Genomic DNA, 23,011 nt, shown 5'->3' on the forward strand with positions numbered 1-23,011 from the left:
ACTTTGCTGGCCCTTTGTACGCCACCCCTTATAGGAAACGAGGCGTGCGCAGCGTCAAGGTTTACATTTGCCTTTTTATTTGTCTTGTGACAAAAGCAGTTCATATAGAATTAGCTTCAAATTTGACGGCTGCTTGTTTTATAGACGCTTTTAAGCGCTTTTTATCGCGACGAGGTCCGTGTAATTTTATTTATTCCGACAATGGAACAAATTTTGTATCCGCGAAAGCTTATTTCAAGGAGCTCCACGACCTTTTAGAATCTGACGATTATTATCAAACTTTCAGCAATGAGCTCGCGAAACATCGTGTTACATGGAAAATGAATCCTCCCACCGCTAGCCACTTCGGAGGCATTTGGGAAGCTAATATAAAAAGTTCCAAGACTTTACTGTTTAGAGTAATTGGCAAGCAAACTTTAACTTTTCAGGAGTTAGAAACTGTTCTTGCTCAGTTAGAGGCCGTGCTCAACAGTCGTCCTTTATACGTTTTAAGCTCTGATCCTTCTGAGCCGCTCGCGCTTACTCCTTCGCATTTTTTGACCATGTCGCCATTGGAATTTTTACCAGCGGCTGATCTGTCCGATGAAAATACGAATTTACTGTCGCGGTACTCATTATTGGACTCGCTCGTGCAATCGTATTGGAAGCGATTCAGAACGGAGTATTTGCATAATTTGCAACAACGCGAAAAATGGAATACACCTTCTAATCCAATAAAAATTGGTACCGTAGTAATATTAAAGGTAGATAACGCTCCGCCTCTGCAATGGCCTTTAGGTATTATTACTAATATCTATCCTAATAGCCAGGATGGAGTTATACGCGTAGCGGAAGTAAAAACGAAAACTGGCACGTATAAACGTCCAGTCATACGGCTATGCCCGTTACCGACTCAATAGGAGTCTTATTTAGTTTAGAAACTTAGTTTTAGCCCGCGTCTAATGTAGACAAATTAAATATGGGTAGTTATATTTAAGTTATAATAAGTTACGTTTTTCTTTAAACTAACTTGCTTAGTGAATAAGCGCAAATTTAATATTGTGTATTTTCAACCTTTTGCTGTTGTAGTGTTAGGTTATTCTCTCGTTTGTAATTTCGTCTTAATGAACTTAGAAAGTAAGTAACTTGGCACAATGACCTTATACCGCGTTATATTTATGTGCAGTTGGCACTTAGCTCTTTCCTTCCTTTTCTTTTGAAGGGATCCTTCAAGGCCGGGGGGATGTTGAGTTCCAAATTTATTATTTTTACATTTAAGGTAGTTTTATATTAATATTTTCAAATGTAGGTACTTGCGAATCACCTCACCTTTCCAAGTCACCTATCCTTTGCCAACGCACGTGAGATGAGTATATCTGTCTCACTCGCCGCGATTCGAGAAGCAATTTTCGCCTCGATCAGTCCCCGTCTAAGCTCCGTTTGGCTAACAGCCTGCGCATGGCTAAATATCAAAAATGTGATAAATATTAACGCGCCCCTAAAAACTGTTGTGGACAAGTGTATCGTCTATTGTGCCGATTGCTGAAAGGAGTTTTGGAAAAGCTGATCAGCATTTTCCTCTTTCCTTTTAAACAAGGTGCAAGCAAGTATTTTGTGTCGTAATTTACTTAATATTCAAATTTATACAGTCCATTTATTTCGAAGCTAAATCATTCAAAAACATATCCTTCGTAGCGTTTTGAAGGCCCGCTATTGTCATATAAATTAATTTCCCGCATAAGTATGTTGTGAAAGCGCTAACAACATACATACAATACTCTTTATTGCACACCTTGATAAAATACAACAATACAAAACAAGGAAGAAACACGAACAAAGGTAAACAACAGGCGGTCTTATCGCTAAAGAGCGATTTCTAAAGATTTAGTATAATAAATGTCGTTCTACTTTTTTTTTGTTTAGGAGGGGAAAAATGCATTACGCATACCACTCGAGTGCGGGGAAGGACCCGAGTGGTTATGTGGGACTCCTTGTTAAGGGCTAATGAGACCCCCAGTCTACCCACTAAACAACCTCACCATCTGCCGCCATTGTTCTGTAACGGTGGGCTCGCACTTTACATCTACAGCACCACCAGAACCAGCCCGCTTTGCAGAGCACCACCTCCGGAGGCCCTTGATAGAGGCGGACACAAGTGGACCGTATCCAGCACGGTCGACCTCTCAGGGACCGCGTGTGCTATGGATGGCAGGCGTCCCCGTGAAATGTCGTTCTACCTGATTTATCTTTAAAATGTATTATGAACCACGTCACGCCATTCATAGTTAGACCAAAGCCTGGAGAGCAAATATATTTAGGTACATACTTATATACCATACATCTGACATAAATTCACGTTCATATTCTTAAACGGGGTAGGCAGAACACATAAAATGACACCCACGGGAGGTGGTGAAATTTTTAAGCCGTCAGAACTCGGGATGATATAATATATTTACTTAAGCTTTATATAAAATGACATGAAATACTTATGTATTAGGTAATTATTACTGTAATTAATATAATTTGTGAACCGTTAAATATTTATAGCGATGTCAGATTGAGGTCTGTGTCCAAATTAGCGAGTCCCAGACGCCACATGTCAGCCATCTATCAAGCCACGCGTAATTACTGACCGCCACAGAATAACAGCACAAGCAAAACCAAACGCTCGTAGATATCTATGTCTATCGCTCTTGCACATTGGCGCGACAGAATCAGACTACCTTTCGCGGGGTTACGTCTTCGTTTCGCTTCGCAGAAATGCCATTCAGCTGCGGCACCTGAACTGGCTGTTTCAAAGTTTCGAACTGTTCGGTACAGCTCGGTACTTGTAGAGGATGTCATTTTATATGTAAAAAAAAAAATTTCGGCAGTGACCGTGCCTGCTAATTCGATGATACTGGATTGGAATCCCGGTAAGGACATTTTTATTCTGTGTGATGGACACAGATATTTGTTCCTGATTTATAGATGTATTCTGCGCACTGTTTTACTTAGTTACATAATACAATCCAGCACACACATTAAATAAGTACCTGCCACAATGTAATCAAACTCGAATGCTAGTTCTCGCACTATGTAAATGGGGCTTAGGTGAGCATTTCTTTTTTTTGCCACTTTTATGAAGTGTGATATTTTTGAAAAAAAAATGTGCTATTTCTACTGAGAATTACTAGTTTTTTCAATCCTAGTAGTTAAAAAAATTGTCCCATACGATTTTTTCTTATTTTGTTACCATTTTCCATACATGTTGTATGGGGTAACAAAAGAGAAAAGTAACAAAAATGTATGGAAATTCTGGGACATTTGGCTCCCAGTGAGATTGAAAGTACTCGTGATTGTGAGTACAATTGACCTACAATTCCCTAAAACAATAAAAATCTTTTATTGGCAAAAAAAAAAAAGAAATGCTCAAGTATCAGTGGCGCTTCTGCTCAGTTATTCTGTGGCCTGTCATTTGGCGGTACCGTAGGCGCTAGTGATGACGGTCCGGCAGCTGCCAGTTGATCTATCGGCCAAAACTTTCCTTAAGTTTTACGTTATTAAATGTAGCAAAAGGGTTGTATGTAAATTGAATATGGACATTTTAGAATTCGAACACTATAAATTATAACTTTTTTTTTATAGTATTTTATGCAACAGGCGTTTAAAGGAGGTCAAAAAAGACGAGTGGCGTGGGTAACAATTTGAGGCGAAGCCGAAAATTGTTATTAAGACGCCACGAGTATTTTTTGACTCAGTTAAACACCGTTGCATACAATACTTTTTCTACGACCATGCACATACTTTTGAATAGTTTTCTAGAATAACTTTCGTGAAATTCGCACTGTTTCCTACAAGTATTTTGACTTGTCCTCTGCAATGTTTCTGCACTCAACCTGTCGCTCGCACTCCCCCGCGCCGCCGCCCGCCCCCGGCCGGCGCCCCGCGGCCCGCTATATCCCTTAACGGCTACCTAACAATGCTGTAAGAGCTATATCGTATGCGTGGGTACGCGGGGCGCCGGCCGGGGGCGGGCATCTTTTATGTAGGGTTTTAACGATCTATGCACGACACGGTAAATGACGAATAACAACACGGGAGTAGAAAAAAGTATGAATAGGTAGACGTTTGATCACGATCACACCTGATGGTAAGTGATGATGCGGTCTACGGTGGAGCACGCTTACCTATGAGATACCTATTAAGTATATGAGTGCAGGATAATCCAATTATTATAGACAATTAAGTGTAGAAAGGAAATGAAAAACGGCTAGGTCTCACTAAGCGCAGCGGAAATCATTATAGGTATATCACTGTTAACTTTGACTCGAAAATACTCGTAGCAGTTCTGCGCAAAATACAGTCTAGGTCTGTACAACGGGGAATGTTCTGATGAACTCTTTGACTTGGTGCCACCGTCGCGCTTTTATCACCGCACCTCCCGCCAAAGAAACAAAGTTCATCCTCACTTTCTCGACACGTGGCAAACCAAGAACAAACGGGCCTCCCGCTCGTTTTTGCCTAGAACGTGCAAGTTGTGGAATGAATGAGCTACCTTCTGAGGTGTTCCCCTTGCGCTATGACATGGGGTTCTTCAAGAAGCAGGTATTTAGGGTTCTCAAAGGTCGGCAACGCATAAGTGGCTCCCATGATGTTGCTTATGTCCATGGGCGGCGATGACTGCTTACCATCAGGCGGCTCGTCTGCTCGTTTGCTGCCTATTTCATAAAAAAAAAAAAGGTAGTAGGTACCCAGAACATGGAATTATAAAATTATGTTGTAACGAACCGGAATCATCCATACTAATATTATAAATGAAAGTGTGTGTGTCTGTTTGTTTGTCCTTCTTTCACGGCAAAACGGAGCGACGAATTGTCGTGATTTTTTATGTGGAGATAGTTGAAGGGATGGAGAGATTGGAGAGTGACATAGGCTCCTTCTTGTCTTTTTAGGGTTCCGTAGTAAACTAGGAACCCTTATAGTTTCGCCATGTCTGTCTGTCCGTCCGTCCGTCCGTCCGTCCGTCCGCCGATAATCTCAGTAACCGTTAGCACTAGAAAGCTGAAATTTGGTACCAATATGTATATCAATCACGCCAACAAAGTGCAAAAATAAAAAATGGAAAAAAATGTTTTATTAGTGTACCCCCCCTACATGTAAAGTGGGGGCTGATATTTTTTTTCATTCCAACCCCAACGTGTGATATATTGTTGGATAGGTATTTAAAAATGAATAAGGGTTTACAAGGATCGTTTTTTGATAATATTTATATTTTCGGAAATAATCGCTCCTAAAGGAAAAAAAAGTGCGTCCCCCCCCTCTAACTTTTGAACCATATGTTTAAAAAATATGAAAAAAATCACAAAAGTAGAACTTTATAAAGACTTTCTAGGAAAATTGTTTTGAACTTGATAGGTTCAGTAGTTTTTGAGAAAAATGCGGAAAACTACGGAACCCTACACTGAGCGTGGCCCGACACGCTCTTGGCCGGTTTTTTTTTAGTATGAATAGGTAGATGTTAGACCGTCTCTTTCTAACCCTCCACTTCCATAAAATGGGGGAGGGGGGGGGGGGAGTTTGTATGGAGCATTCCGCAATTTTCGAATTTAATGCGAGCGAAGCCGCGGGCAAAAGCTAGTTATAAATAAATAACATTTCCAAATCCAAAGAGATTCCTCGATTGGCCAAACGTCAAAACCTTATTGTATCTAAGGCTCTGTTGCATCTTGTGCCACCGCTACCGATGTCACGTAGGTAAGTGGATTTCAACTCAATCGGAACTGAGAAAGGGGTAAACCCTTTATTGTTACTTGTAAGAAGTGGAGTGAGAGTGACATCGGGACAGCTGAAATTGATAAAAAAATCGTTTAAAACGTCGAATTTGGGTTAGTTAAAGGATAAAAATATACTTACTTATAAGCAAAAACATAATTTAATAGATAATATAATATGCAAATGATTACCTACTACAAAAAATACAAATTTCGTAATACGTTTTTTTCTTAGACTATCTGTCTATACACTATACGAAGTTATACAGCGTGTGTATTCCATACGGGCGAATGTCTTAATAACGATTAGTATCGGAGCTAAAGGACTAAACTAAACATACGAGTATGAGATATTTTTTTCATACATAATAATTCAGTTCACAATGTATTATACCTACCTACCTAAACGGCATGATGTTTACGTCATGTCAATTTAAGTTTATTTATTTTATTTGCTTATATATTGAATAAAAATAGTTAATTAAGCTAGACGGCGTACATTGCTGCTTAGCCAAATTGAAAAAAATAATGACTCGTAATTAATAACACATTAAAAAAAGGGATTATCCTATACGATTCGTATGATCAGATGCTACAACTGGATACATTAATCGCCCGTATGGAATCCACACGCTGTATATGTCTTTGCTTAAAGCATAAGGACCTTCTTTATGGCAAGCTACATATGACCCACCTTGTTTTTAGGGCTTCCTCTTCAAGGAAATTGCGAACAATATCCGGCAGACGTACTCCAGCATAATCTGTTTTGACAAAAACTGGGACAGTGTGTTTTGTGGCAAGCTTGCTTAATAGCAAGAATATTATGGCTAGCTTTTTTGTGAGTTAATTTTGGGTCAATCTGCGGCAAGAGCAACACGAGTCACGATTTTATAGCATGTTCCATTTATTCAAGATGCAAGTTCAGGTGATAATCTATCTCTAAATATGTATAGATCCTTTCTTTTGCAGCTGGAGTTCAAATAAACCTTCAATGAAATCGTGACTCGCGTTACTTTTACAAGGATTCACCCTTTTCACTCTAAGACCAAATTAAATTATTTCATAGGAAATATTTTAATTTGTGTTTTTTTTTAATAGACATACTTACTACTATTATTTTAACTATAAACTGAAATAAATGTCATATACTAAGAAAAAAAATCATACATCATTGTGTCATATACCTACTTGAAAATTTCGACCCTTGCCGCCGTGACCGGTTGGCTGAGTGGTTTAAGCATCCTTGGCTATAACGGAGTACGCTGGTTCGAATATAGCATCGGACACTTGGAGGCCTTGCTCATTTTTTTTTCTTTGTATATGACATTTATTTCAGTTTATATTCACCCTTTTGATTAATCTCATGGCCAATTTAACCACAGTGATATTGTCTTTATAATAATGTAAGTTATGTACCTAATGTAAGTCAAAAAGGCTCAAGGTTGAAACACGCTATTGTAAAACCACAAAATATAGCCATTAAAAGGATTTTTGTGCAATTCCCGTTAAGTTTGTACATTTGGATCACGTCTCCGATTTTATTAAAAATTGGTAGACTGATAGAGTCCATGATGCTGAGCAAGATCCACTAGGTTTCCCAAATTGTCCTAGGTTGATTGTATGAAATTTTCCTTTTTTGTTACCCAAAATGTATAGAAATCTGGTAACAAAAAAGGAAGGTTTCATACAAACCTAGGACATTTTGGGAAACCTAGTGGATCTTGCTCAGCATCATGGACTCTATCAGCCTACCAATTTTTATCAAAATCGGAGACGTGATCCAAATGTACAAACTTAACGGGAATTGCACAAAAATCCTTTTAATGGCTATATTTTGTGGTTTTACAATAGCGTGTTTCAACCTTGAGCCTTTTTGACTTACATTAGGTACATAACTTACATTATTATAAAGACAATCTCACTGTGGTTAAATTAGCCATAAGATTAATCAAAAGGGATTAAGAAGATTAAGATTAATGAATATAAACTGAAATAAATGTCATATACAAAGAAAAAAACATGAGCAAGGCCTCAAGTGTCCGATGCTATATTCGACGAATATAGCATATTTAGCATATTCGACGAATATAGCATCGGACACTTGGAGGCCTTGCTCATGTTTTTTTCTTTGTATATGACATTTATTTCAGTTTATATTCATTAATTAAATTGTCCTAGGTTGATTGTATGAAATTTTCCTTTTTTGTTACCCAAAATGTATAGAAATCTGGTAACAAAAAAGGAAGGTTTCATACAAACCTAGGACATTTTGGGAAACCTAGTGGATCTTGCTCAGCATCGTGGACTCTATCAGCCTACCAATTTTTATCAAAATCGGAGACGTGATCCAAATGTACAAACTTAACGGGAATTGCACAAAAATCCTTTTAATGGCTATATTTTGTGGTTTTACAATAGCGTGTTTCAACCTTGAGCCTTTTTGACTTACATTAGGTACATAACTTACATTATTATAAAGACAATCTCACTGTGGTTAAATTAGCCATAAGATTAATCAAAAGGGATTAAGAAGATTAAGATTAATGAATATAAACTGAAATAAATGTCATATACAAAGAAAAAAACATGAGCAAGGCCTCCAAGTGTCCGATGCTATATTCGACGAATATAGCATATTTAGCATATTCGACGAATATAGCATCGGACACTTGGAGGCCTTGCTCATGTTTTTTTCTTTGTATATGACATTTATTTCAGTTTATATTCATTAATCTTAATCTTCTTAATCCCTTTTGATTAATCTTATGGCTAATTTAACCACAGTGAGATTGTCTTTATAATAATGTAAGTTATGTACCTAATGTAAGTCAAAAAGGCTCAAGGTTGAAACACGCTATTGTAAAACCACAAAATATAGCCATTAAAAGGATTTTTGTGCAATTCCCGTTAAGTTTGTACATTTGGATCACGTCTCCGATTTTGATAAAAATTGGTAGGCTGATAGAGTCCACGATGCTGAGCAAGATCCACTAGGTTTCCCAAAATGTCCTAGGTTTGTATGAAACCTTCCTTTTTTGTTACCAGATTTCTATACATTTTGGGTAACAAAAAAGGAAAATTTCATACAATCAACCTAGGACAATTTGGGAAACCTAGTGGATCTTGCTCAGCATCATGGACTCTATCAGTCTACCAATTTTTAATAAAATCGGAGACGTGATCCAAATGTACAAACTAAACGGGAATTGCTCTTTTATGCAACATACCTACATTTAAAATTTTGTCAATCAAACTGTAACATTTAAACCGAATTAAAAGAATTTACACGTATCTTATAAAACTTGTCTGAAATAGGTATATAAATAGTATCTTTCAGAGAAAAATAAAACTAATACAAATTTAAATAAGTTTTTAATTGTATTGATTGGAATATACATAGACAGGTACTTATAATATCTAATATTATCACAAATATATTATGTTACAACATGTACAAATTTTAATTACTTACAGCCAGGGACCCATTTCTCAAAATTGAAAATTACAAGTTACAAGCGGAAGTCTATTAGACATTGGCAACTGGCAACCAATGTTAATAATCCATATGTTTTTTTTTAATATAAACATATGGATTTTTCCTTTTTTATTGTGGAACGTACCACTTTACAAATCGCAAATTATAAATGCAGACATCAATCGCAATGAAAAAATCAACAGTGATCGACTCTGGCCAACGTGGGACTCGAACCCACATCCTTGGATTGCCGGTCCAATGCGTTACCAATTGCGCCAGCCGACCATCCGTCCATGACTGCGAATTTAACCATTGCGACTGTGATGCACGACTACGTCACCGTGACGTAGTCATGCATCACCAGCGACATCTACATTTCAAGGTTCAGAGTCGATCACTGTTGATTTTTTCATTGCGATTGATGTCTGCATTTATAATTTGCGAACTGGCAACCACTTGTAAATTATAACTTGTAGCTTCGAGAAATGGGCCCCTGGCTGAAATTAAAAAGTAGTAACATTATAAGTGTCGTCCCTTTAAATCAAATTAACCCACCGTATGCTCAGGCACGGATCCGTGCGTAAATTAAGTAGGGGTTATTTTTTCTGAAACGTTTTTTTTGTCCCACATAGTCGAGGTTGGAACTGTAAGAGGTTTCATATACAGAATGAAACCTTTTACAGCATTTTGATGTTAGGTGACTGGCAGTCCCCGATTTGAATTTGGAGTAATAGATAAACGTCAAGGAGAACGAACACTTGACGGGGCATTCAGATAGAAGCAGCGATTGAGAGTGGTTGTTTGTTTTTTAACTCCCGTAAAATAAAAATACAATGAGAAGAAGAGCGTTTTAAATATATGGATATGCCCTTCACCAATTAGGCCGTCTCTCTTACATCAGGGGCGGCTCACTCCGCGATTCTATCGCCGCGCTACAAGTACATCCTGGCGGCCGCGAGTTCGCGGCCTACTCAGGGGTGGCGCGCGTTCTCACGGAATGCACGTTCGCACTTTCTATTGTTATTTTACGTCGCGAGGTTTTTTTAAGCGATGTCCGCGTGTAGAATGGCTAATAATACTTAGTTAAATAGACATATTGAATAAAATAAATACTATAGGACATTCTTACACAGATCTACTACTGATTAAATCCCACGGAAAAGTTCAATAAGGCTTGTGATGTTGGAACTTGAACTAAAATATATAAATACAGTATATATACCTAGAAAGTACCCAAGACTTGAATATAATAGTATAACATTTTATGTGAGTATTAATTCGTTTGAATCCATTGGTAACCCTATCACCGGACGCCGCGCACGTGCGGCTCGTTTCTTTGTAAGAATTTTGTAGGTAGGTAAAGGCGGCATTTCGTGAACATCAAAGCAGTGGGCCTTCTGTACTTGTACTATTATATATTCTGTGCTTACATGATGGAGGCTTAACGTCTGAAAGTTTTCCCCAGTTCAGTTTCGGTTCATAAATAAATAAATAAATAAATAAGCTAAGAACGCACGATGTTTTGATGCATCTGCACACTTGGCCCGCATTTAATGCACAAGGGTGTGAATTTTATTTTACTATACATAGGTATATGCCATAACCTTGCGAAGTAATGTATTATATAGGTATGGCTGTAAGATGTAGGTAATTTTTTTAACAATATTGCTTTAGTTTTCAATTCGTCTGTTTTTTTAATGTTTGTTTCACGATATCTCCGTCGTTACTGAATTACTTTTTTATCGAATGTATATGCATACAGGTCGGTCCCATTTTTATCAGAACCCAGTTCTGACGACGGGATCCTGGAGAAATAGAGGGAACTCCTCAAATCTGAAAGGCATACATATGGTGACTTTTGTGTTTTTATAAGAATAGCATGCATTTACGTACGGAACAGTGACATTTGGTGCAGTGGAACTGCTGATGATGGTCAGAACGGAACTCGATCCTCAAATCTGAACGGCACACTTATAGTGACTTTGGTATTTTTATAAGAACAGCATGCACTTACGACCAGAACAGTGACATTTGGTGCAGTGGAACTGCTGATGAAGATCACAATGGAACTCCTCAAATCTGAACGGCACGCTTATGACTTGGGTATTTTTATAAGAACAGCTTGCGTTTACTTTCAGAATAGTGACATTTGGTGCAGTGGAATTTCTGATGATGATCAGAACGGAACTCCTCAAATCTGAACGGCACACTTAAAGTGATTTTCGTATTTTTATAATAACAGCATGCATTTGAGTTCAGAATAGTGACATTTATTTGTTTGGAGATTCGTTCTCTTTGTTATGCTTACATATTGTGTTTTCAAGTCAAATTCTGTCAAGCTCGATTTCTTATATGTAATCGGATATCGGATTCATGAGGAATTGAGGAAACTCCTCAAACCTTAACGGTAGGTATACGTATATTCATTAAATTTGTGTTTCCATCAAATAATCAAAGATTTATATTAAAAGCAGTTTTAAAAATTACCTACACATTTCTAAATAATCCAACATTCGCAAGTACCTTTCACCAGAATCCCAAAAGCGGCCTTTTTTTAAAAAAAAAAACATATTTTAGCCGAACGACGCCAAACGAAAGGACGCCGCTGGCTCTGTCGCCCAATACGCAAGATAATGACATGTCGTGACTTCGGCTAGCCACCCAGGACTAGATAATGAAACTACGAATGAAACTAAATATATTATGTAACCAATAAAAAGGACAGCGAATTTTTAAGAAAAAGGAATTTATTTTATATCTAGTGTGCGTAGCCGAATGCACAAACGCTCACGATAATATCTGTTTCGTAGCTGAGCAATTTTTTTTGCCACTTTTATGATGTGTGATATTTTTGAAAAAAAAAATGCTATTTCTACTCAGAATTACCAGCTTTTTCAATCCTAGTAGTTAAAAAAATTGTCCCATAGGATTTTTTTCTTATTTGTTACCATTTTTCGTACATGTTGTATGGGGTAACAAAAGAGGAAAGTAACTAAAAATGTATGGAAATTCTGGGACACTTTTTGTCTCCCAGTGAGATTGAGAGTACTCGTGATTCTGAGTACAATTGACCTAAAATACAATCAAAATTTTTTTATTGGCAAAAAAAAAGAAATACTCAGCTATCTATCTCTATCGCTCTTGCGTGTTAGCGCGACAGAGCTAGACTGCATTTCTGTCGGCGTCTAGCGTCGACGATTGCCATTCGGCAACGCCGGCTGACGCGTATCCAAATACGACCGTTTTACCCAAAGCTGAACCATTGAGCCGTGGCTCGAGTGGGTTCCACCGCATTTTTATTAGATATCTAGTATATCTAACCCTTTTGTAAATAACACGTGCGTACGTCTACCCAATAAATAATCAGAGATACTGAGATATTTCTTTGTAATGTAAATAATGTTGCGTGAGAAAATAAAGTTGAGTGTTTTGTTCGTAAATTGAAGAAATTGTAGAGCTATGGATATAACAAAGCTTCAATATTTATGTTTTGATTGTACCACGATTGTACAGTTGATAGATTTAGGATTTGATAGAATGAAAATGCTATAATGTAGACACAAAATAATGAATAAATTTATAGGACAGTCATGCTGACACACATTGATCGAGCCCCACGGTTGTTTAAAATCACGCGACTTTGACAGTTAATTCGAGACGAATAAGGTCCCTGGTCTCTTTGGTGTTGTACGGAGACGAATTAACACAGTTTAGGAGACAGGAGTCCTTGATTTTAAAGTACCTGACATTGGTCCTTGTCACTTAGGTCCCTGGTCTCTTTGCTGTTGTACGGAGACGAATTAACACAGTTTAGGAGACAGGAGTCCTTGATTCTAAAGTACCTGACATTGGTCCTTGTCATTTGGTTCCCTGGTCTCTTTGGTGTTACGGAGACGAATTAACACAGTTTAGGAGACAGGAGTCCTTGATTCTAAAGTACCTGACATTGGTCCTTGTCATTTGGTTCCCTGGTCTCTTTGGTGTTGTACGGAGACGAATTAACACAGTTTAGGAGACAGGAGTCCTTGATTTTAAAGTACCTGACATTGGTCCTTGTCATTTGGTTCCCTGGTCTCTTTGGTGTTGTACGGAGACGAATTAACACGGTTTAGGAGACAGGAGTCCTTGATTTTAAAGTACTTGACATTGGTCCTTGTCCTCTTCGTAATAAGTAGGTTTCTATGGAGGTAGGTACCATTACATTTCGCCCCCTGCACAATTGTGGTGGTGGGGAAAATGTAGAAGTAGGGCATAGCGGAAGATATTCCGCTTTGTGTGGTAGGGCACAGCACAGCGGATATCATCTCGCTCGAATCTAGAGCAGAGCTCAACTGGGGAAGTATTATCAGCTGCAAAAGTGCACGGCGAATTTATCAATGAATTCATTAATAATTTCTCCATGCACTTTTGCTGCCGATAGTACCTCCGCCTTACAGAAGACCGCAGCCAAATAGCACTAGACCCTACTCAAAGTGTTGTGTTCCTGCCGGTGAGTAAGGCTGCCAGAGCTCAACGAGGGTGCGGTATGCTGATGACGGGAGGACTTATGGAACTAATTTGTTCCGCAACCCGAACCCTCCTTAGAACTTGTGCACTCCTTTCTGCTGTGTACTTATCACAGCAAAAGGGAATCTACAAGTTTCTAATGGGTTGGCAACGCGCATGTGACACTCTTTGAGTTGCAGGCGTCCATAGGTTACAGTAACCGCTTTCCATCAGGCGGACCGTATGCTTGTTTGCCACCGACGTAGTATATAATAGTTATTTGTTATAGGGGGCAAGTTGTATTTTAACGCCGAGTGTGGAATTGAAAAACGAGCAAGTGAAAGGATTCTATAGTTGAACCACGAGCGAAGCGAGTGGTTCGATAATAGAATCCTGAACTTGCGAGTTTTTTAACACACGAGAAGTAAAATACATTTGCACCCGAGTGTAACACAAAACTTTTCCCCTCACTATAGCGAGGAAACTACAACGCAAAAAATGCGTTTATCACTGCTTCGAGTAGTTCCACAGGTGGTAAATCATCTTTATTACTAGATTCACCTACTTTTATCAATTTTAAAGCAGTTAATTTGACTTTATTCAAGGTCAAATTACTTTACCCACTAGTGGATAAAATGCGTTTTTACCCGAGCTGGTATTAAAGGACGAGAAGTAAAAAACACGTGTTTCCGAGCTAGTGACTGCTTCCAGTAGTTCCACAGGTGGTAAATCATCTTTAAAAAATTGTACATTGAGACTTTATTCAAGGTCAAATTACTTTACCCACTAGTGGATAAAATGCGTTTTTACCCGCTGGTATTAAAGGACAAAACACGTGTTTCCGAGCTAGTGAGGAGAAAAAAAAATTGTACATTGAGACCCGTTGTTTACAATTCACCAAACGAACGTATACTTACAAATAGTTAGTTATTTACACCATAATTACAATGAAATAGTAGTTTAAGGACACAATTTTTGTATAAAATCTAAGATAACACTAAAACTTTACATCAGTATCCATATTTTTTGTAATAACCTAAATAATATTATTCTCATCTAGTAAACGCGTTAGTGAATGTCGACCGCTGATTCTCCTATAACAGAAAAAAAATAAAACACCGACCGTCTAGCAATCACCTAAGTAGTTCTTTGAAGAATAGAAGCAACTTCTTTGGATCGTAAAAAAACAATCATGTGACATAATGGCCCATTTATTCACTCACTTTTGTAATCAAGTATCTAAATAGTACTAGCCTTTACTTTAGGCAGGTCACGATGTATACCATACAAAAAATTTTAGCAATAAAAGGAGGGTGGGCTAATTGGCCTATTGACCAATAAGGATATGCGATATGTCACTGGATAGCTTATTCTAAGTTCTAAAACTTTTACTATGACAGGTAATCCCAAATCTTTGTGTGAAAAAAGTTATCTTTGGTACCTTGGTGCAGGAAGACACGAACTATTTATTCCTGCAGCTGGGCACTTAATACGGTTCATAATTGATGAACCTTTTGCTTGAAAAATAGTGGTCATTATTTGATGGCATATCGATATTTAGTTGTTTTCTTATGTTTATTTATATGATAACACGTTTAAAAACCGTTGTACAGAACAAAAACTCTATAACAGTAAAAAAATACTTATTGATGGAATGTTTTTATTTTGCCATAACTTGTTTCACACAGCGATTTAAGATTTCCCGCCATACAAAAATTTGTAGAATATGAAAAACCTTTCAAATGACATATGACTTGTCATTATTGGTTTTTAGGCCAGTGTCCATACAAAACTGCCCATCCTCCTTTGAATCAATGGTACTTTATAGTAGGCATTGATTCTGACAGGGCTGAATTTTTTTTTTAATCGAACAAATTAAAACAAAAGCAACTCATCAATATTTAACGTAGATTCAAATTCAATCGTAGGTATTTTGTCCTAGTATTAGGACATTGCACCCCAGGAGAATAATTTTTATTTATTTTACCGTCTTTACAAATCTTATACTTTTAAACGAGCAATTCTTGTATATTTATTTATTTATTTATTTATTTATTTATATATATATTTATTTACACTGACGATCTCGGAAACCGCTCTAACGATTTCGTAGAAATTTCTTATGTGGGGGTTTTTGGGGGTGAAAAATCGGTCTAACTTATCCTTAGGTCCCGGAAAACGCGAATTTTCGAGTTTTCATGCGTTTTTCTTCGCGCGCCATCTCGTGTGCAGTAGTTGTACTGTTAAGACAGAATTCTTTCGGTCGATGTAAGTACTATTTATTGCAAACACTAGATGGCGACACAGGTCAAGGCTAAAACGAATAGAAAAATACACTATTTGAGTTTTTGTGGCGAAATGCGCGCCAATGATATTTAATTAAGGTAGTAAAACTTAAATAACAAATAAATAATAAGCTAACTCTATAATAATAAAATAACTTAAAATTGAACCATACATCTTACTCTTCTGTCTTAATAGGTGGATCTGTAGAAGATCGACCTTCACCAACCATGTTTACCAAGCTGGCATCAAGCATGGTTGCGCGATAAATGATATAACATCAGACCGTCCCGATCGCACTTACCAATAGTGCGATAGGGACGACCTGATGTTTTGCTATATGCTATCGGTGCTGATGTCAATATTTTTTATCAAATAAGTTTCCGATGACATAAATTCTAGACTCTTAATCTTCAAAAACTGACGTCACTCTTCTTAACATCATTAACTAGTCTACTCTCCTTGCTGTTGTACGGAGACGAATCAGCACTGTTCAGCAGACAGGAGTCCTTTGTCTTGAAGTAGTTGACCTTCCACCGGTCGCTGGTAGAGGTTTCTGTGTAGCTCGAGCGACGGAAGACTTTGTGGCTTATGCGGTTTCTCCTGTGGACAAGATGCTTCTGTAAGACTTATATTGACCTAGATGTCCTAGATACCTTGATTACCTTTCTGATTTTTGTTGAGCACCCGGGCTATTCACTCATGGAAGCGGTCCGTCGAAAATGAGCTACGAGCGGCTGGTTTGAGCTGGAGCGAGGCCACGAGGGTCGCTGAAGATAGGAAGGCGTGGCGCGAGCTTATGAAGGCCCTTTGCACCTCTGGGGTGCCTTAGGACTACAGCAATAACCCGATATTTTGACGGTTACATGCATCATGATCACAGACGTAGTTATTACATGCATGAAACTGTGTCGAAATAGCGGGAACTCATCAAAAATCAAAAAGGTAATTGTTTAGTTAAAATTTAATTATCTATACGCACCTATACATACCTGTATCGATGTATGTACCGATGATGAGCCGACCCGCCGCTGCATTTTTAGTTGCAATAAATAGTCATAAGCGTATGGACCTGTTTTAATTTCTTCTAACACCTTCACTCCAAAATGAACCCTAACAACCCGAACATATGGTCCATCGACCGGGATATCAGTTACGGTGACCTATCTCGCGGAGTGAATTTAATGTAATTTGGAGATAAATATGGACAAATAAGTGGAAAAAAGTGGACAATTAAACGGATAAAAATGTGTTAAAGTGATTTAAAGCGGAAAGAACGATAAGGACTGGTAATTTTAGAAGTTACAACAAAATATTTCTACAACCGTTTATTGTTGAAGTAAAATGAACTGAGTGATTTGGCATGTTTTAAAGGACAGTGAAATAGTGTATTCATACATTCGTAGCGGCAAAATAAGTTAACAGTGGACATTCAGTGGTTACATGCAGCGCGAACTTACCTACGGACTTATACGCTTACCTACATGGTAAAAAGTGAGTGCCGCGTTGGAACATTCTAGAACTTGGTGATTTCGGTATTTAATTAGCTATTTTTGGCAGTGAAATTACACAATGGAGCAAACAGAAAAGCGTATATTACTTCAGAAAGATACGTATGAAAAGATAGAAAAGGCGTATAGCAATTACAAAAAGTCGCCTAAGGAGAGGATAACTATTGGATATGTACAAGGGAGAATGGATACTCTGGATACCTACTGGAAGGAATTTAAGGTAGTTCATGAGAAAATACTTTTATCGATTTCAATTGAAGAGAGACAGTTACTTCCGTACTTCGCTGAAGATATGTTTGACAAATTTGAGGAATTATTTTATACATACAAAGGGGAGTTGAAGACGGAGTTATTGAAGTTTAGATCTGAAATCAGAGAGGTAGATACTGCCAATCGAAACACTGTGAGTATCTCAAGTACATGCAATAGTGAAGTCCGTTTGCCTAGAATTTCCATACCTACTTTCAATGGGAACTATACAGAGTGGCAATCATTTCACGATCTTTTTCTAGCGTTAATTCACAACAACTCGTCATTAGAGAATGTACAGAAATTACACTACCTGAAAAGTAGTTTGACGGGTGACGCTGAAGTATTATTACGTCAATTCTCAATCACTGGAGAAAATTATGCCGAGGCATGGGCGATTCTGAAAAAGAGATATAACAACAAGAGATATATCGCGAATACAGTTTTTAAGAAGTTTTTGGGCAACGCGCGTTATCTCAAGAATCAGCTTCTGCCATTAAACAGCTGTTAGATACTACAGTTGAATGTATAAATGCGCTGAAGAATTTGGGTTTGCCTACTGACCAGTGGGATGCAATCGTCGTGTTTGTTGTCATATCTAAGCTGGATGTCAGCAGTCATAAACAATGGGAAGAGACAATCAGTGAAGATAGCTCCGATGACTTACCTGGGTTTGAGAGATTGAAGCACTTTTTGGAAACACGGTTTCGCACGTTAGAGATGGTAGAACCTGCAAATAGAAGTTACAAACAACCACCGAGTGTTAAACCGAAGTCATTTCACACAACGGCCAGCAACGACGATCTGCAATGTACCTACTGCAAAGAAAACCACTACATCTATCAATGTAAGCAGTTCAGCAAGTTACCTATTGAAGAGAGATATAGCTTCGTCCAAGACAACAACCTGTGCTTCAATTGTCTTGTACCTAATCACACCGTGTTTAAATGCAAACAACGAACGACATGTCAAATCTGCAAGAGAAAACACCACTCCTTGTTACATAGAGAAAAGAAGAATATAAGTGAAGATAAACAACAACAGGTTACAACTACAACAAAAGAGAAACCGCCTGCGCACACAAACGGAGAAAGCTTCGTTACCAAGGTTGCAGCACATGTGGCAAGCGGGAAACAGCCTGGTGAGAATATATGGTTGGCTACAGCACTGGTAGACGTCACATCGAGTTCAGGTCAGTCACACGTCTTCCGTGCTCTCATCGATCCAGGTTCAGAGGCGTCACTAGTAACATCAAGAGTCGTCGATTTGTTAGGTCTAAAGAAGAATGAGATCAGCGGCGTCATGTTTGGTGTTGGTGAAGGTAATCGCACATCTCTTAAGCATTTAGTAGATTTAAAGATTACGTCTAGATATGATACAAATTTCTCATTTAATGTGAACAATGCATATGTATTGAGGTCTATAACGCGTTTGTTACCAGAAAGGGAAATTAAAGGCTACTCTTGGCCACAGCTTAAGGATATACAACTGGCTGACCCCACCTTCAACGTACCAGGTAAGATAGATATTCTACTCAGTGCGAAAATCTATGCGAAGATAATAGATAATGGTTTGATTCGGGGGCCAGGTGACGTAATCGCGCAGCACACCCGTCTAGGGTGGATCTTGTCCGGTGATATTGAGGTCAAGGCAAACAGGTCTCATAAGGTAAGGAGTTTTCACATCACACGGCAGGTCGAGGAAGATAACAATCTACTAAGAAAATTCTGGGAATTAGAAACCGAACTTTACACAACCAAGAAGGCTTGGTCAAAGGAGGAAGAAATTTGTGAAGAAATCTACAAAAACACAACGGTAAGAGATGAAACAGGTAGATATGAAGTACATCTTCCTCTGAAACAAACAAAAGAAGAAACAATAAAGCACTGTGGTGAAACTAAGCAACAAGCAATTGCTAGGTTTCAACAACTAGAAAGAAAGTTTCAGAGAGACGACAAATTGAAAGAAGAATACACGAAGGTCATCACTGAATATTTGACTTTAGGCCACATGAAGAAAGTGGAAAGAGATTCAGAAGATGAAAGAGCAGCTATCTACCTAGCACACCACCCTGTTATTCGCGAGGACAAGGACACTACAAAGGTACGTGTAGTATACGATGCCTCATCAAAAGGCTCCAATGGTCGATCCTTAAATGACAGTATGCACATAGGGCATACCATGCAACCTGACCTACGCAGCCTTATCATTCGCTGGAGATGTCACAAAATCTGTGTGGTAGGTGATATAGTCAAGATGTATCGACAAGTTAAAATGACAGACAACCATACCGATTTACAGCGGATAGTGTGGCGAGATGAAGCTTCTGGCATCTTAGAAAGTTATCAGTTACTAACAGTCACTTTTGGAACTGCCGCGGCACCCTGGTTAGCAGTACGGACGCTATTTCAACTTGCTGATGATGAATCTAACATGTATCCACGAGGTGCAGCAGTGGTGAAAGACTCCTTCTACATGGACGACTTGATGACTGGCCATGAAGATTTATCTGAAATGAAGACAATATGCAATGAAGTTAATAAGATACTAAAGGCAGGTGGATTTAGCATGCAAAAGTGGTCAAGCAACTCTGACGATCTGTTAAAGTACTTACAGGAAGGTAGTGACAGTAAAGAAATAGTCAACAGTCTGGAAATAAAGCTAGATAAGGTAATAAAAATACTTGGACTTACCTGGGACAGGAACGAAGACATCTTTAAAATTACTGTCAACTTACCGGAACTCAGGCACCCTGTAACAAAAAGGTTAGTTTTGTCAGATGTAGCGAGGCTCTTCGATCCCTTAGGATGGCTGGCTCCAGTAGTCATAACGGCTAAGGTCATGATACAGAAATTATGGCTTTGCAATCATGGATGGGATGAAGAACTACCTGCCGAATTAGTAAACGAATGGCTTACTTACCGAGATGAGCTAAACAAACTGCAAATGATCGGAATCCCACGATGGATGAACATCACATCACTCTGCAAGGATATACAACTTCATGGCTTCGCTGATGCGTCATCCGTGGCCTACGCTGCAGTAGCTTATGTACGAGTCGTAGATGATGATGATGAAGTGCACATTACAATGGTGTCAGCAAAAACGAAGGTGGCGCCACTGAAACAGTTGAGTATCCCGAAATTAGAATTGTGCGCCGCCGTCTTGCTTGCGAAGCTACTACATGAGCTGTCAAGTTTGCTGAAGATACCAATGGAGAAGATTTTTGCCTGGACAGACTCGATGGTAGTTCTAGCGTGGTTACAGTCTCAGCCAAGTCGATGGCAAGTTTTCGTGGGCAACCGAGTCTCAGAAATCATACAAATAATTGACAACAACCGATGGAGACATGTTCAGTCAAGAGACAACCCTGCCGATCTTGCGTCTAGGGGAATTAGAGCAGAAGAGATAATAGATAATGGACTATGGTGGACTGGACCAGAGTGGCTAAAAGAAAAAAATGTTGAGTTCACTAGAGTTGACATTCTGCCAACAAGTTTAGAAATGAAGAAGACGTTCCATATTAACCTAGGTGATACTCCTATATGGGAAAGGTTCTCATCCATGACAAGGTTGAAGAGAGTGCTAGCTCAGTGCAGAAGATTTATAAATTGGAAAGACAAGAAAGGTAGAGAAGATTATATGACAGTAGCTGAAATGGAAGAAATAGAAATAAGATGTATACGATACTACCAATATTTAATATATGAAGATGAAATCAAGTCTCTGAAGAAAACTGGAAAACTTAAGCCAAAGAGTTCTTTAATCACACTGACTCCGTACTTAGATCAGCATGGTTTATTGAGGGTCGGTGGTCGCCTCAACAATTCTTCCATAACAGAAGAAGAAAAGCACCCCATCATCATTCCCAGTAAACAGCATGTCACAACCCTGTTGATAAAAGAAGCTCACGTTAGAACGTTGCACGGAGACATACTAGCCATGATGACTTACATACGAAGCAAATATTGGATCATCAGTCTAAAGGCAGCTGTCAGAAAGGTGACGCACAATTGTAGGACATGCATAATAGAAAAGGCTAAAACTCGACAGCAACTGATGGGACAGTTGCCAGCCCCGAGAGTCACTCCTCATCGTCCGTTCCTGAACAGTGGAGTAGACTACGCAGGACCTGTACAGTTGAGGACTTCGAAGGGTCGAGGTCACACGTCGACAAAGGGATATATTTGCCTTTTTATCTGCATGTCAACCCGAGCAATACATTTGGAGGCTGTAACGGACCTCACAGCGCAAGGTTTCATTGCAGCTTTTCGTAGATTTGTTGCCAGAAGAGGCCGCTGTTTACATCTTTGGAGCGACAACGGGACTAATTTTGTAAAGGCCAATAAGGAGTTAAGGGAGATCTTTACAAAGAGCACCTCGAATGTGACTAAGGAAATAGCGGAACTATTAGCCAATGATGGCACGACCTGGCACTTTAATCCCCCCAAGGCTTCAAATTTCGGTGGACTTTGGGAATCAGGGGTACGTTCGGTGAAAAGACACTTAAACCGTATAAATGGAACAACAAAGCTGACTTACGAAGAGATTGCCACTCTGTTGGCTCAAATAGAGTCTTGCTGCAATTCAAGGCCAATGTCACATTTAGATGAAACGTTGGATACTTTGAATCCACTTACCCCTGGTCATTTTTTGATTGGAGAACCAATAACTAGTGTACCCGATATAAATTATGAAAACAAAAATGTGAACATGCTAACCAGGTGGCAGCTTATACAAAAACAGACACAAGATTTTTGGAAAAGATGGAAGTCAGAATACCTAAACACCTTACAACAACGATACAAGTGGCAAGACACAGTTAACCCCCCAACTGTTGGAGATATCGTTGTAATTAAAGAGGATGACATGCCGCCTGCAAAATGGCTGCTAGGAAAGATAACAGCCTTACATCCAGGATCTGATCAGCTGGTGCGAGTTGTCACGGTGCAGTGTAAAGGAAACAACCTTTTAAAAAGGCCCTTGTCAAAGTTGGTACTCTTACCAAAGCACCCCGACAATTAGTGGACTCGCTAAAATGATAGACTACTGTGTCCGCTTACCATCCTTTCACTTATAAATCGCACGCGTGCTAAACGTAGGTACTATGTTCTACCATTCTTGGTAGGTAAGTACAAGAGGGTGGGCGGTCAGTTAGATAAAATATCTAATCTACCAAATGAAGATCAAATTTAGGTATAGGTATAATCTGTAGTCTTATAATTAAAGATTAATTACATAAACTTTTTCTGTAGTGTACCTCAATACATGTG

The 23,011-nt window shown here is 38.7% G+C and overlaps 1 protein-coding gene and 1 non-coding gene across 2 annotated transcripts in view; both read right to left on the reverse strand.

Moving 5' to 3' along the window:
• Positions 1-9,423: 9,423 nt before the first annotated feature.
• Positions 9,424-9,495, reverse strand: Trnaa-ggc. The gene has a single exon. It is a non-coding gene; the product is annotated as a tRNA-Ala (tRNA).
• A 6,605-nt stretch (positions 9,496-16,100) lies between these two features.
• The window catches only part of LOC125235978 (neuropeptides capa receptor), a 243,593-nt gene continuing 236,682 nt past the window's right edge, over positions 16,101-23,011 (reverse strand). Inside the window, 1 exon segment of the mRNA XM_048142649.1 lies at positions 16,101-16,581. Coding sequence (XP_047998606.1) covers positions 16,392-16,581 — 190 coding nt within the window. The 3' untranslated portion in view covers positions 16,101-16,391.

Source organism: Leguminivora glycinivorella, chromosome 18 (assembly GCF_023078275.1).
Source record: "Leguminivora glycinivorella isolate SPB_JAAS2020 chromosome 18, LegGlyc_1.1, whole genome shotgun sequence".
NCBI lineage: Eukaryota > Metazoa > Arthropoda > Insecta > Lepidoptera > Tortricidae > Leguminivora > Leguminivora glycinivorella.